This window comes from Globicephala melas, chromosome 10 (genome assembly GCF_963455315.2).
Source record: "Globicephala melas chromosome 10, mGloMel1.2, whole genome shotgun sequence".
NCBI lineage: Eukaryota > Metazoa > Chordata > Mammalia > Artiodactyla > Delphinidae > Globicephala > Globicephala melas.
The window spans coordinates 99,559,708-99,574,843 of NC_083323.1; the positions used below are offsets into that span (position 1 = coordinate 99,559,708).

The window sequence follows — 15,136 nt, forward strand, 5'->3', positions numbered from 1 at the left end:
GTCTTTCCCTCTCTCCGCAGTTTCATAGAGAGAAGTCTGGCTCTTCCTGACAGATGGCTGCACCACTGCCTGGTCACCAGGCCCTCCTTTCACCCCGCCCACTAGAAATGTTGTCTTGGGCCTGGTCTGCAGCGATCCTGCCTAAGAAGTTGTGAAGCCCAGGTGGCGAGCGCGGTAGCCCCCTTTTGGAATCAGTGGGCTGCCGGGACCTAGGAATAGGTGGAGAAGCCAACAGGAGAAAATGAGGCTGATCCTGAAGGAACAGTGCCCCGCCATTCCTGGGCCCGTCCCAGGGCAGGTGCCCTCCCTGGAATTGAGCCTGTCTTCCACTCGGCACGGCCCGGAGTCCAGCTCCCTGACCTGATTCCCGGCCAGCCTTTGTGCGCGACTGTGGAGGCCACAGCACCTCCGCCCTTGCTTGCTTCTCAGTATCCACATTCTTAGAGGTGAGGTGGGGCAGGCCCGCCCTCCCTCTCCTTTCTCGCTAAAAGTAGCTGTTCTAGGCCTTTCACCCTCTCTCGGGGCTTCTGCTCACCCTAACCACCTTCTTGCTCTGAGTTGCTAAGAACTGCTCCCCACTCCTGCCCGCTGGTCTTCCTGCAGGCCCGCTCCTGGCCCTGCAGCAGGATCAGCTTCCCGGCTCGGCTCTAGGTCCTCCCAGGCAGGGGCCCCTCCCTCCCCACCAGCACCAGCACTGGAGCCCACGCGGAGACTCCGCTTTGCCTGACATCAGCAATTATGCTGAGGGCCATCAGGCTCTCAGCGAGGCTATTTTTAGCGACCCCGTGTCTGTCACTGAGACATATTTTCCTGCGTGGAAATGTCCCTCCCCCTGCTGGCCCCTGCTGACCACACCTCTCCCTGCCCCCGCTACCTGAGACCCGGCCTGGAGGGACATCACCTGCATTTTGTGCAGCTGTGGTCTCTTAATTAAGAGGGCGCTGTTGGGTTATGCTCGGTTCTGGCGTCGTACTTCTTTATTGACTCATGTACTGTTTGGCCACAAAGTGTCTCTAGGGAAAAGGCACGCGCACCGGCCGAGGGGGTGGGTGAGGCACAGGCAGAGCGCAGCCCCTGAAGCAGCTCCAGGCAACAGAGCTGGCCGGTCCTCCGTGACCCCCTTCCCTCCCAGGAGCCTGTCCGTGATGAAGTCGGGGGCTTGGGGAAGGCGGAGCGAGCGAGCCCCTAGGATTCCCAGTCATCCTCGTCCTCCTCTCCTGGGGCTGGCTGCAGGGGAGGCAGGGGCGGGATGGAGTCCGACATTCGGGCAAAGGCCCCTCCTGGCCCCTCGCTGGCCCCCGGCCCGGGTCCTTTCCCGGAGATACCTGGGAGGGCAAAGGTGGAAGGTGAGGGGGGCTGGTTTGGGGCACCAGTCCACCCGGGCTCTAGAGACTTGAAACAGTGAGAAAAAAGGATGTGGACGACCTCAGCCAGGGAGGCAGCCGGCGTCCTGCTTCCTACCTTTGCGCCTCATGGCCAGCTTGTTGAAGAGATCCGACATCAGGTCTCCACCTTGGCTGGTGGCTCTCACTGCAACAGGAAAGCCATGGGGAGAAGATGAAGGGGCCAGGGGTGGACCAGATCCAGCCTGCCTAACACCCTGAGGGCTCCATCAGTGTCCTCTGTGCTCTCAACGCACCCGGCCCCTCTGCAGCCACGAGGCCGCCACGGCTCACACCCGGCCCCTCCGCGGCCATGTGTCACCACAGCTCTTGGAGCTCTGGTCAGTGCTCATAAGAACACAGGTAACCTCTGAGTAACAACAGTCACAGCTACCCTGTGAGACAAGGGCACAGACGAGCAGCCTCGCTGGACAGATGAGGAATCTGGCCCAGAGAAATTAGGCAATTTGCTTGGGGTCACAGTGCAAAGCTCAGAAGCAGAGCTGGGACTCAAAACTCAGGACTGGACTCCCAGGGCATTGCTGCTTTAGGCCCAGGTGTGGTATTTATGTCAGCCATGGGGATTCACGGCTGACGTAATCCAGAGTCTCAGAGGCCTAGAGAAGCAGGACTTAGCCAGGTCTCCGTCCCTAAAAACATCCCAGGTCCCTGCCCGTTTCCTGGACAACTGGCAGAGTCTAAGCAGGCTCTTGCAGTTTGAGTGGCCGCGGCTCTGGCCCCCGCGGGCGTAGAGAGCACAGCCCCACCGCAGGCCCCAGGAGCAGGAGGGGCCTCGCGCGCGGGCCCGGCCGCACCTTGCTTCTGCTGCTTCTGCTGCTTCTTCTCCAGCTTGCGCTCCTTGACGCTGCGCAGCTTGGCCTTGCCGATGCCCCCGGCCTGGCGGATGGACTCCAGCAGAGTGGCCCGGCCACCGGAGGGGTCAACCACTTCCTTGGGCGCTCCCTGGACTGGGGTGGGAAGGGTGCAAGAGGCTGCTCAGGCAGGGCCTGGCCGTGCGGCCCAGAGGCGGCCCTGGGCAGTGTCTGAGGAAGGGCTCTTCCTCGGCGAGGAGACTCGCGGCCTGGACGCTGCCTGCATCTGCCCAGGCTCGGCCGGTCCCTCTCCAGCCCCACCTGCTTTAGGTGCCACGCTGCACAGGTGGACCCTGGGAATCACCAGTGTGTTGAGTGTCTGAACTTAACACAGGAGCCAACGGGATTTCTGTGCCACTTCTGGGTGCTGGAGATGGACTGGGAGATACAGGAGTAAAACCGAAACCCTACAACTTAAGGGCCACGTGGATACTTTGTTGCTGTAGTTTTCCATGTCTATTAGTTGCCCCCTTTTCACGGCTCCCCCTGTCCAGGCTCCAGAGACATGGTTTGAAACTGCTGTTATGAACCCAGTAGAACAAGATTTTGTAATTAGAACTACTCTGAAAATCTAGCATTTATGACCACTTAACTAAGCTACAGAAAATCCTTCAGGGATCCAGAAATGAGGGGCACCCTCAGAGAAAGCACCCCTCCCTGCCCCGCGTGCCCTATGCCGCTGCTACCTGAAGGAGATGCGCCACCGCTGTCATCCTCCCTGGCTGGCTGTCCCAGCGGGGCCACGGTCTGGGCTGGGGGCGGAGGTGGGAGAGCGCTGACCAGCAGGGCCGGAGCTGGTGGCGGCGGCGGTGGCGGCGGGGGTACTGCCAGCACCCCATCTTCTAGGTGGGAAAAGTGTGAGAAGGTGCCTGCGCAAGAAAGTGGCCAAGCAGGGGTGCTCCCGCCCAAGTCCGTTCCCAACTCTCGGCTCACCAGGCTTGAAAGGCTCAGCCACCTCCGTGTGGAAGGCAGGCAGCTCTGGAATGGTGCCAGGGGCCGACGGGGCAATGCCAGGGCCTAGATCTGCACTGTACATGAGGTCGTCAGCCACGCCCGGCAGGTCGGGCAGGTAGGACGGCACATCGATCTCAGGCACTTGGCCCAGGTCGGGCACGTAGAAGTAGTTCTCTGGGACCTGTGGGACCGGGAGATGTGGCGGGCCTCCGGCAGCCAGCGGCCTCGCCCATCCCCGCCACAGCCGGCCGGGGTGAGGGGCTCAGCAGACCCCTGGCCAAGACCACACGGCAGGACCACGTCCCCTTCCCCACCCAAGCATCATCCCTCCCCACCTGCTGCTCCAGCTGTTCTCTCTTGCTGATGGACAATGGGGCATCGAACAGCTTTTCCTCCGTCTCCGCGCCCAGCATCACATGGGTCTTTGTTACGGCACCAGCCAGGGGGTCCAGGAAGACATACTTTTTGTACCTACAGAGGAGGGGTGGAGGTCAGGAGCTCAGGCGATCTGACATCTGTTCTAGGCCCGTGGTCTGGACCACCTTTCCTACCTCATCGGGGCCACCATTAGTTTGTACCACGGCCTCCCAGGCCTTACCAGGCAAAACCAACTGGTCAGGAGCCTCCTGGCTCCCGCGTTGCAGACTTCTGCGGCACCCAAGTCTGGTGCCCCTGGCCCCCCACTAAGCCAGGCCAACCCCCCCCCGCCCCCCCCTTACAGGTTCTCCGTGGTGTTGAAGAGCAGCAAGGAGCTGACAGAGCTGATGTTGCTGGGGAGACCCCCCAGCCCCTCCTCGGCTTCATCTTCAGGCTCTGGCTTGGTGCTCACACACACGGGGAAGTATTTCAGCTTCTCCTGCGGTGGGGTGACGGGAAATGACCGAGGGATGGTGGGTTTCAGCACCAGGCCAGAGTGACCTCCCCCACTGCAGTCAGAGTCCTCAGGGGACAGAATCCTGGGGTGGGCCTCAGTTCCTCCCCAGGGCCCAGGTCACCCCCGTCAGACCTGCAGGGCCTGCTCGTCCAGGGGACGGTGCTTGCTCTGGACCCTGTGGCGGGCACGTCTCTGCAGGCCAGGGTCCTGGGCCCCCGTGAAGATGGAGCTGTACTCCTGCAGGCGCTCCGGGGCAGGGTACTTGGCACTGGAGAACACCTGTGTACATGGGGAGTCTGAGCACTTCCTCAGGGGGCCTGAGAAGCTCCAGACAGCCTGGGCAGGAGGAAAGCTTGCAGGAAAGCCTGGGCAGGAGGAGTGGCTGAAGCAGGGAGCTGGCAGCCTCAGAGGCATGGGGAGAGGGGAGGGAAGGGGATTTCTGGGACTGCCGACCAGCCAGAGGGACAGGGCCACACACGCTACCTTGATGGCTTTCTTGCTGCCCTTGATCTTCTCAATCTTGGCCTGGGCCAAGGAGACCCTCTCCCCAATGGCCTGCAGCTGGCTCCGGCTGAGCTCTACTCGCTGGGAGATCCTGCCACCGGAAAAAAAAGTCACAGGGGCTGAAGGCTGCTCCCCAAGCCCCTGCAGCCTCCTGTACCCCTTCTGCTTTTAACGGCAAACCTGCGAAGCCAGGGGCTCGGGTAAGGGCTCTTGCCTAAATTTTTGTTTGTGTTTGCGTGTGTTTGTTTTGGCAGTGCTCCAAAACAAGGCATGCGGGATCTTAGTTCCCCGACCAGGGATCGAACCCGCATCCCCTGCAGTGGGAGCGTGGAGTCCTAACCACTGGACCGCCACGGAGGTCCTCGGGTAAGGGCTCTTAAAACACAGCAATACCCGCTGTCAGGCCCGATCTTAGAACTGCCCAGGTGACCTCTACCAGGACCATCCAACCTGAAGTGTCTAGGAACAGACTGTATTAAGTTCCTTGGAGCTCTGGGTAGGGATGGGCAATCACCTTGGCCCCAAGTTGGCACCTGTACGTGCCACCTGAAGGGACGTGGTTCCTGCCTGCCGGGGTTCTCAGCCTCAGGCCCAGGTGAGCAGAGGCAGAATCGTCATGACTTACGTGGAGGAAACCAGAGCGCAGCAGGGCTGTGTGACAGGCAAGAGGGCCTGAATTCAAGTCCTGGAGCTGTCCACAAGGAACTGCCTGGCACATAAGAGGCAGCTTTTGGTAAATCCAAGTCCCCACCGTGGTTCTCATGGTTGTGGTCGGGCTGCCTAGGGGCTGCCACTGCCCCCTCCCCGGATTACGGCGCCCTGCTACACTCCCTGAACATGCTACACACCGCCTTGTCACGTGGCCTCTGCCGTCTCCTTGGATACCCACACGGCTGGTCCCTCACTTCACTGAGCCCCTCGCTGAGGCCTCCCCGACCACGGAACCTAAAGCTGCACCTGTCACTTTCCAACCCCCAGCCAGTTCTTCCATTACACAGAGCCACCTGTCACCACACATCTCCTGTGCACTCCTAGGCTAAGGGCTTTGTTCCCCGCTGTGTTCCCAGAGCCTGGAACAGCGCCTGGCACCTGCAGGGGTCCCTCTGCAGTTACTGAATGGCTAACACCACGTGCCCCAAAGGTAAACGCACACGAGCCTCGCTTGCGTTACTCAGCAACACGAGGTACCTCTCACTGCACGGGGACTCCGGCTCCCCTGCCAGGGCGGCCTGCGCCTGAGCGCTCCCCTACCTCCAGGGACACCTGCCCGCGGCCACCGTGTTCCACATCCACAGCGGTGGTCACATCTCCACGTTCACCGGGCAGGAGTGAGCACACAGCGAGGCACGAGAGACGAGGCAGAGTTGCAAGCTCAGCTCCCGGGGAACGGCCAGAGGACACAGTGAGTGGATGGCCGAGGAGTGCCGCGGTCCCCGGGGTCAGAGACCACGCGGCCAGGGAACTCTAGGATTCCTTTAACGGGTTGAAGTGAACAGTCAAGACTCTGGCCCAACCTTCTTAAACCACCCTCACCAACTTTAGAATGTTTTAGCCCCCAGAGAACACACCTGATCGGCCAGCTTCACAACCCAGGGGTCTCCACCCCTGATGAAATCTCCTTGGTTACTCCTGGCCCCTCGTGTGCAAGGGCTCGGGGATGCAGGGGCTGGCCTATGAGCAGGGACCCAAACCAGCTTAGTTTTCCTTGACAGGCTGGTCTGAGTGGGGCAGCAAGGCAGACAGAACAAGAGGCACGGTTTCCTTCCGGGAGAGACGCAGAACCAGCACCCTGTCCGAGCCCCAGCTTTCCGGCAGGGAGACCGGTCTCCCTGCTTGCACACAGGCCAGTTCCTGTGGCTCCAGGCTCAGCCCTACGCTGCCCGGGGCTGAAGCAACCTCACAGTTATGTAACCGCTCCACTCAAAGGTGCCACGGAGGGTGGGAGTGACGTCGGAACTGGAGCCAGACACAGCCGGCTCTGTCTGGGTCTTCCATCTGATTTCTCCAAGTTACAAACATCAAGCTTAACAATGGATCCTGGCAAATTTCCGGAATGGGTTATTAAATAGAGGGTCGTAAGCAATTTGAAATGGAAGAGGCAGGTCCCCGGGGCCAGCACTGTTCTAAATTCATAGCATTTCTTTTCTGACAAGGTTATTAGACTGGCGTATCAGGGGAAAACCTTAACACACAGTGCAGCTTGAGTCAGCAAGGATTCTGACGGCTTCTCACAAAATCCCGTGGACAAGATGGAGCTATGCGGGCCGGAGGAAAGCACATTTAGGAAAAATCAGAGCCAAAGAACAACAGCGCCCCAAAGGCACGGCTGAAGAATGGACTGATCTCAGCCTTGCACGAAGGTCTCTGGCAGGGCGCCGCACACTCATGCGACACTTGATTAGTAAGCTGGGGGCATCAAATGGGGAGGCCCCAAAACGGTCTGCACGATGGAATCCAGACTCACAGGATCTTGAAAGGCCAGGAGGCCAGAAAAGATGAAACTGATAAGGAATGAATGCGAAGCTCAGCATTCAGGTTTAAAAGGTCAAGGGTACAAACACAGAGGATGGAGGTCTAGCAGGAGGTTTCGGTTACCTATGAGCTAAAAGCACGTTAAGCAGCTTGGAAAGGAAGTGAGATCTCAGAGCACACAGCTCCTGAGATCTTTCCCACCTTCTTTCAAAAAATAGGGAACGTCCACTCTCGAGGCACTACAGAGAAAACAGAGCTCATCTACGCCAGGCGCCCACCTCGTCCACAGCCGTGTCCCCTTCAAACTGGTTCCACATGTTAAGAGGACTCTGAAGTCCCTTCTAGACCACAGGGTCTGTCTGATTCACAGCTGCATCTCTAGCACCTGGGACAACGCCTGACATGTAACATACTGGCTGAATGCAAAATGACAAGCTAACGAACAACCAGAGGAGGGTGATGAGGAGGGTGATGAGGCGGGTGATGGTGGGAAGCTCACATCACACAAGATAACTGAAGGATGTTCTGGCTGAAGATGAGATGACTTCGAGAATATGAAAATCCCCTTCAGATATCAGAAAGATCACAAGTGCTGTCAGGCGGAAAAGCGATTAGACTTTCTGTCACCCCAGAGAGTGAGCTGCATTACAGCCGGTGGGAGGAGTTACATGGAAACAGACCTCTCAGTTCTGCATAAGGAGAACTTTCCTGTAAACAGCTGCATGGCTTTGCAAAGCAATCAGATTCCAGCTGGATGCCCACCTGTCAGCGATGCTCCAGGGAAGATTCCTGTGTGGGACAGGGGGAACGGAAGATGGGATTTCCAGGGTTCTTTTCTTATCCAAGAGCCTAGGATGGCTAAGTAACGCCTTGCTTGTTGACAAAGTCCCCAGGCAGCCCAATCTCAGGCCAAGGGTGAGAAGGAGGTTTCAATTTGTGTGTCATCTCTACCGACTGGCAGCGACAACAGCCTGGAAGGCAGTGTTAGGATGGCCTGCTGGGCCACATGGGGCCTGGGACCAAGAGTCAGGACTGATTAGCAACACCCACCAGGAGTGAGCGGGGCTGGTGGCAAGAGGGCGACTTGTTTGCCGCTATTTATCTAGAGCCCCTGGCTTGGTGGCTGGCTTCAGGCAGGTCAGCTTCCAGGCTCATCACTGGAGCCACGTCCCTATAGCATGTCACCAGGACACCAGCAGGGAAGGAACTGGCTCAGTCAGTCTGCTGAGAGCCTGGGACAGAGATGCATCAGATAACACATATCTGCTCTCAAGGAGATAAACAACTACAATGTCCCAAAGACCTGGGGACAGCAGCAGTGTGGCCTTCAGCCAGTCACTTAACTGATCTATGTCTCACCTTCTTCAGCTGAAAAACAGGAATTGTAACTTCTACATCGTGGAATTGCTGTAAAGGTCAAAGTGAGAGACTGGATGTCTCATGAGCTGTACAAGCCGACATGTCCCAAGAACTTGGTCAACATTTACCTTTACCACCCACAGACTAGGAGGGGTGAGGGGCTCCAGGCAGTGCTGAGCAGACACGGAGAAAAAAGTTCCAGATGAGGAAAAGCACTCTGCAAGGGAGCACCACAGAGAGTGGAGCACAGAGGGCTCTTCTGGCTGGGGCCTGGGCTGTGAAGTGGTCAAGGTCAATGACACACCTAGGGGGCCAGGACAGTGCCTGGGCTCCGTGTCCCCACCACCTCCAAAGCTGACCCCCATGGCCGTATGGGAGGGTTTCCTAGGAAGCCGCAGGCCCATGGCCCCTGCAGGGCTGCCACACCCTCCAATCATCACACCAGTCAGCTGCTGTGACAGGGCCACTCCCCTGGCCCTAACTGCTGCTGCTTCTCCCCTTGCCAGCCCTACCCCGCGCACCCCCCAGCCGGTCCCCTGAACAGCTCTTGCTTTCCCCTTTATCTTCTCCACTCACTGGGGTAATTAAGAATGATCTGCTAATTACGCAGGCAGCTGATTGAGGCCTCCTAACCTTGGAAGGCACCAGGTGCGGATCAGCAGGGAGAAGGGGGGGCGGGGGGGAGCGGGGAGATGGGAGGAAGGGCCCAAGGAGAGGAAGCAGGAAGTGAGGAGGAAGAGTGGGGAGGTGAAAAGGGAGGAAGGGGGGAAGAGGGGAGAAAGGAGGAGGAAAGGAAGAGGAGAGGAAGGGAAGGAGCCTTGCAAAGGCCAAGTGGCCGGGCTGGGGCCGCCGGGGAGGGCAAGCCCACACACAGTCCTAGTCTGCCCTGCCCCCACTGCTGCCCCTCTGCCCTCATGGAAGTCATGTGCAGCAGGGGACATCTCTGGGCGGGTACCCTGTGGATGGCTTCTCCCAGGTGATGATGGGCAGGTGAGGGCAGGTCTGCTAGGCAGGAGGACAAGCCAGGGAGGGGCTGCAAGGAGCGGGAGGAAGGAGCCGGCTGGGGACACCGACCTTCCACACGCTCACCTGCCTGGGGGCCCAGGCTCCGGGTGGGGCTGAGGGGCTGGGCCTGCGCCTGAGCTGGGGGGGAGAGGCGGGGAGCAGAGACATAAAGCATTTCTTCTCCACCTGCCGCCTCTCCTTTGCGAGAGGAGCACGTTCAAGGGGAGAGGTTCCAAGCTGGGGTCACATCTCTCAGCAAAAGCAAAGGAGAGGAGCACGTTCAAGGGGAGAGGTTCCAAGCTGGGGTCACATCTCTCAGCAAAAGCCCGCGAGAACAGAGGAGCCCCTGCTGCAGAATGGGGGGCGGGGCTTGGCACTCCCCACTCCCTGTCGTCCCCGACCCCTCCCTCCCCTTCATCCTGTTCCCAATCTGTCATCTGGTCCTGTCGTTATTCCATTTGCAGTGTCTCCTATCCGCCTCCCTACCTGCAGCCCCCCCCACCCCCCGGCACCCCGACCGCAGCCTCTCCCTGCCCACAGCGCAGCTCCCCTGGGACGGCTGCCTGATGAACCTTCCCCAAATGCTTCTGTCCCATCACTCCTGGCTCAAGAACCTATCCGGGCTCCCAAAACCCTGGGCTCAAGCTCAAAGCCCCATCCAGCTGGGCGAAGCCCCACGGCCCTGACTCACATGTCCCAGCTCTCCCCTCAGCCACATCCTCTTGCCCGCTCCTTCCACCAGGGACCGTCCCCAGCGTCGTAGGGACGTAAAGCAGCGGGAGGAGGGCTCCCAAGGGCATAGACACACGGAGGGCTGACTTTCAGCCCCGTCCTGAGCGAAGGAGTGGACCTTTGAGACAGGCGGCACTCAGGTACTCAGGGCCCCGCGGCCTGGGGCGCACCGCCGTCCAGTCAGGCCTCAAGGCTTTGGCACTCATTTCCGGGCCCCAGCGGAGGGCCCTCAGGCGGCGTTCCCCACCCGGCCTCGCCAGAACCCGTTCGCGTGGCCCCATTCGCACCCCTCCTTCAGGAGGCCTTCCCTGACCTGGGGGAGCAGGCGCTGGTTTTCCTCTCTAGCATCTGCTCCCTCCTCGTTCCGTAACAGCCTGCTTCCTATGGGGGCGCCATCGCTCCCACAGGCTCGGTCCTGCACTTTGGGTGGCGCTAAACCCAGGGCCTGGGGGTAAGGCATGTGACCGAGGTCTGAGCCAGCTGCTGTGTCACCCTCCCCGCCAGCGCGGCCCCAGCCACTGGCTCTGGGATGGCCATGAGAACCAGGCCAGGCCAGTGGGAGGGCGGGACTTCCGAAGGAACTGCTGCAGAGGAAGACATTCTTTCCTGCTGGACCTGAGCCTGAGTATGAACCCTGGGCCCACTGGTTACCTTGCAAGAGCGAGGCCTGTCTGGGAATGGGGCCAACCCAGAAGTAGCGAGCAGGGATGGGATGAGAGCAAAACCAGGCCCTGATGACAGCATTTAGCCCTGCAGCTCCAAAGCCTGCTCTATGCACGGGTTACTTCTGCTTATTGGTTTGGGGAGTCTGACTGATGAATGTGCTGCCAGTTCTTGTCTCTCTCTCCTCTAGGCCCCTAGGAGCTCACACAGTTCATGCTACGCGGCTCAGAATCAGCTCAGATGGCTGTTTTCCCATCCTAGACGACGACGTCCCTGAGGACGGGAACCCCATGCCACACACCATTAGTATCCCTCTGACCTGAATGCTGGGCACGTGGTGGGGGGTCAATGGGGGGACCTGGAACCCAGCGGTGAGGGAAGCATGGATGCAGGTGCCAGGCTCCTGGGAGCATCCTACCATCCCTAGGCCATGCCGAGCCTATGTTCAACCGACTCGCCACTCCCTCCCCATGAGATGGCCTTCCTGCCCTCTGCTCACCCCATCCAGGGGCAGAGGAACGTGAAAATGTCCACTGGTGCCAAACACCAGGAAGGGAAAGGAAAGTATGCTGAAAATCCAATGCCCCCCTTGCAGAAAGGCAAGCGCGCAGTCACAGTCTTGGTGAGGAAACACGAGTATTTCTGAGGGATCGTTTCTAGCATCCGTTTCAATCACGAGGCATGGGGTGGCCATCATCTGGGACCAATGGCTCTTAAAGGCCTGTGTCCTCTGGCTTACGTGTTCCTTGGGCATATTTAGCACAAAAATTAGCACAGAAGGGGCACCTAACACTTCCTATAACTACTGATAGCAGGTTAACGGAGGGCCAGAATAGGCAGCAAATGAGCAGAGATGATGTCACCAGATAAGAGGAAGGAACATGTCCTGAATGCTTACTATATGCCGGCACTTCAAGTCCTTCCTCCTCAACTCATTTCATCTTAACAACAATCCTCCGAGGAAGGTACCATTATTACTGCCAGGTTATAGACGGGAACACTGAGACAGCGAGGTTAAGTAACTTGCCCGAGGTTACAGAGCAAGCAAATGGGGAGGCCAGACTGGAGCCCAGGAAGTCTGCTCCAGAGTCAACCCCCTTAACTACTTCGGGGCACCGCCCTCGGGTACATTTACATCCGGGATAGGCTTGTGGCAGGCAGGTGCATTAGTGGGCAGCCCAGAGGCAAAAGAGTCAGGGGGATCTAATGTTTGGACTGTGTCCAGCTACAGACAATGACTCCATTGTCTGCCCCCATTGGGGAAGGCTTCTGGGAAGAGGTGGAATTCCAGTTGGTGGGGGAGGAGACTGCATGCTGCAGCGTCGCGGTTCCTGGTCTGGGGTACAAGCAGGGGACGGTGTGGGAGACCTGACCAGCAGAGGGACCTGAGTCAGGCAGTCAAATACTCCAGCCTTCAGGGGGCACGGTGTGGGCACCCAGGAAGGAGAAGCTCTATGCCCCTCTCAGCTTGCTCATGGCCAGAGAAAGATAGGACCCGTACAGGACAAAGGGTTGAATGAGTGAATACACTCAGGTCAGTGGTGGCACACAGTTAACGTGATGCAAATATTAGTTGTTACAAAAATATTAAAAATAGGTTTTGCCACAATTTTAATTAACTAACATGCAATTAATCAATTAGAGTCTGTCTCCGCTGCTGGAGTATATCCTCTGGCTGGGCAGAGATGCTGCCTTAGTCGTTGCTGTAACTGAAGAGAGCAGCACAGAGCCCTGCACACAAGAAGTGTTGGGCGAATATTCGCTGACTGCGGGAATAAGCGAAGGAACAGGGCCCCCCAGAGGGGGAAGAGCATGAGCTGGGAGAGCTGTACCACCACTGGGTGGGTGCACAAGGAACCCAGCGGCTAAGAGGGACAGGAGGTAGTGAGCTCTTATGATAAAATTCGAAGCTGGGCACCCAGCTTGGCCCCTTGGGCACAAGAAAGCCAGCTGGGTCCCCCTCAGGACCAAGAATCACCAAAAGGGGTGCTCTGAGAGGGTGCATTCTGGGATTGGAGAGATGACTGCCCAGGGCGGGGAGCAGCCCCCGATCAGGTGAGGGTGGCAGCAGCACCCACCTGCTGAAGATGTCTCCGGAGACCTTCTGTAGGTGCTGCAGGGCATCCGCCACCTGCTGGATGGCCTCCTCTCGCCGCAGGTCTGGCTGTATGAGGGGCACCGCGTAGGTCTGATCGGCCAACGGACTCTGGGTCCCCGTGGGGGTCATGGTGCCTGGGGGTGGGAACTGAGCATCAGGACTACCCGCACATCCACCTGCCACGGGGCGAGGTGACGGGCGCACAGCCCCCCGCCCAGCAGTCTGCACGGGGTGGCGCGGGGGGACACAGCACTGGGTGGGAGGCTGGGCGCTCACAGGAGCTGGTGTTCTGCTGAAGCTTGTTGGGTGAACGAGGGAGGGAAGTTGCTAAGGGCCAGAGACTGACACGAAGCATTCAGAGGAGGTGCAACGCTGACTAGCTGCCGGGAGGCACTTGGAACCCAGCTAGGCACCCCTTCCCCACCTCATCTCACTTCAACCTCCAAAGCCTGGATGAACAAGAAAGAAACCCTGGCTGCAGAGTGAAAAAGAGGGAAGGGTTTGGGGGGGAAGCTGCCTGTGTCAACTCCCAAACGGAACCCGGGTCTGGGAAGCACAGACAACGTGGACTCGAGCGTCCTGCTCCCGAGACAGGACAGGCAGTGGCTGCAGACTCCAGGGCTAAGGATGTCTGGGCTCTGCTCTCCCAGGCCAGAGCTAAGGGGGGCCAGGAGGAAGGCGGGGCACATGGGGGCAGGGGACAGGGGGGCAGTCAGCCTATTTATACTGGGTTTAATTAACTCTGCTCCCTGCTGCCACCAAAGCAGCAATCACACTGCAGACGGCACTGATTTGATTGGCGAGAGGTACCGGGCAGAATATCAAGGCACCAAGCCCCTATAAACAGGCCTAGTCGCAGCCCCTCGGCAGAAGAGTGAGGAAGACACTAAGCAGGCCTGGCACTGTGCCCCAGACCTGCTCTTCTAGGCACCACGCTGGGGTCCCTGGTTGCAACAGAGGTGTGGGTGGGGCTGGGTAAGTGTGGCATGGAGGGTTTAGGAGGCTTCATTTGAGTTTCAAGTGCTGTGTGACCTGGGGTAAGTTGTTTGCCTTCTCTGAATCTGTTTCTTTCCATTTCTCATCCTACAGACTGAGAATGGCACTGCCCTTCTCAATGGGCAGTGGTTATTCTCCATGTTTCACGCCGATCTCCTCAGCAAGCTGGAGCTTATCCTCTGTTGGCCTCCCCTGCCCTTCCTTCCACCCAACTTGTTCTCGCCTACCCTTCCTAGGCCAGCACTTCTCCTGGTCCCAGATGACCATTCTGCTCTCCAAGTTTTTCTCCAGCAGTGAGCTCCTCAGCTTCCTAGACCTGAACCTGCAGAGAATCCTCATCAGGGCCCAGGAGTAACTCACCTCCCCGCTTCTCTCCCCGCCCATCAAATGACCAAAGTGGAGCCAGCTGATCCCAAACCACCTGAGGAGCCTGACCCTCTGGGAACTCGCTGCCTTTCAAAAACCCCACCCCCATCCCTCTTTGCATTTACACTGATGCAAATCTGCCTGGAGTCCTAACTTAGCTCTGCACCTCAGGTTTCCCATCTGTAAGACAGAGAGGGAGTAAAAGGCAGAAAGAAGGAACTTTCTGGGCTCATCTTGTGACGTATTCCTCATGGTCAGGCACCACACCCTGCGTGTGTGTCCATGCACGACGGGGTACAACAGGCACAAAGCTCCTAAGCGAGGAAGGAGCAGGTCTGTTCAGGGATTAAGAAACGCTACAGCTTCGTTTAGCACTTTACTCATTCTGTCTGCTGACAGGTGCTCATCGACTGTCAGGTGCTGGCCATGATCACAACAAAGATGAAGAGGACGCTATACTAGCTGTGAAGACAGCCTGGAAAGCAATTAAACAGCAGGTGATAAGTGCTCTAATCCAGCCATGAATCCAGTGCTAGGGGACACTGAGGAAGGAGTGAGTGACAAACCCCTTCTGGGGTCAGGGGAGTCAGGAATAGCTCTTAGCAGAAGCTGTACCTCCCTGCCAGACCCAGGGAGACAGGGCAGGGCGAGCACCCCAGGCAGAAGGGACAATTGAACAAAGGTGTGTAGGGGAAGGGCAAGTGGTTTGGGCAATGAGGATGAAACCATCCGTGGCTAAGTAGCAAAAAAAAAAAGAGGCCAGACTGAAAAACACTGAATACCACGGCAAGGAGTGTGGCCTCGAGCCTGCAGGCCCGGAATGAAAACCTCAGACCTGTCGTCCAATACAGGAGCCACT

General features: G+C 58.4%; 2 protein-coding genes across 7 annotated transcripts in view; one reads left to right on the forward strand and one right to left on the reverse strand.

Moving 5' to 3' along the window:
• The window catches only part of DDX11 (DEAD/H-box helicase 11), a 71,909-nt gene extending 68,997 nt beyond the window's left edge, over window positions 1-2,912 (forward strand). For all 6 annotated transcript variants that reach the window (XR_009565543.1, XM_060306493.1, XM_060306491.1 and 3 more), the window contains one exon: window positions 21-2,912. Coding sequence is in view for 5 of the 6 variants with exons in the window: in XM_060306493.1 (XP_060162476.1) it covers window positions 21-50 (30 nt within the window). In the remaining variant the exon portion in view is untranslated. The remainder of the gene's footprint in view (window positions 1-20) is intronic.
• Window positions 956-14,238, reverse strand: WASHC1 (WASH complex subunit 1). The gene is made up of 11 exons (XM_030834737.3): window positions 14,139-14,238; window positions 12,896-13,049; window positions 4,566-4,677; window positions 4,215-4,361; window positions 3,928-4,064; window positions 3,544-3,679; window positions 3,188-3,389; window positions 2,941-3,096; window positions 2,198-2,350; window positions 1,462-1,530; window positions 956-1,325 (listed from the first exon to the last, which is right to left on the reverse strand). The coding sequence occupies exons 1-11, from the start codon at window positions 14,176-14,178 to the stop codon at window positions 1,186-1,188; spliced, it is 1,446 nt and encodes a 481-aa protein (XP_030690597.2). The 5' UTR covers window positions 14,179-14,238; the 3' UTR covers window positions 956-1,185.
• Window positions 14,239-15,136: the final 898 nt, after the last annotated feature.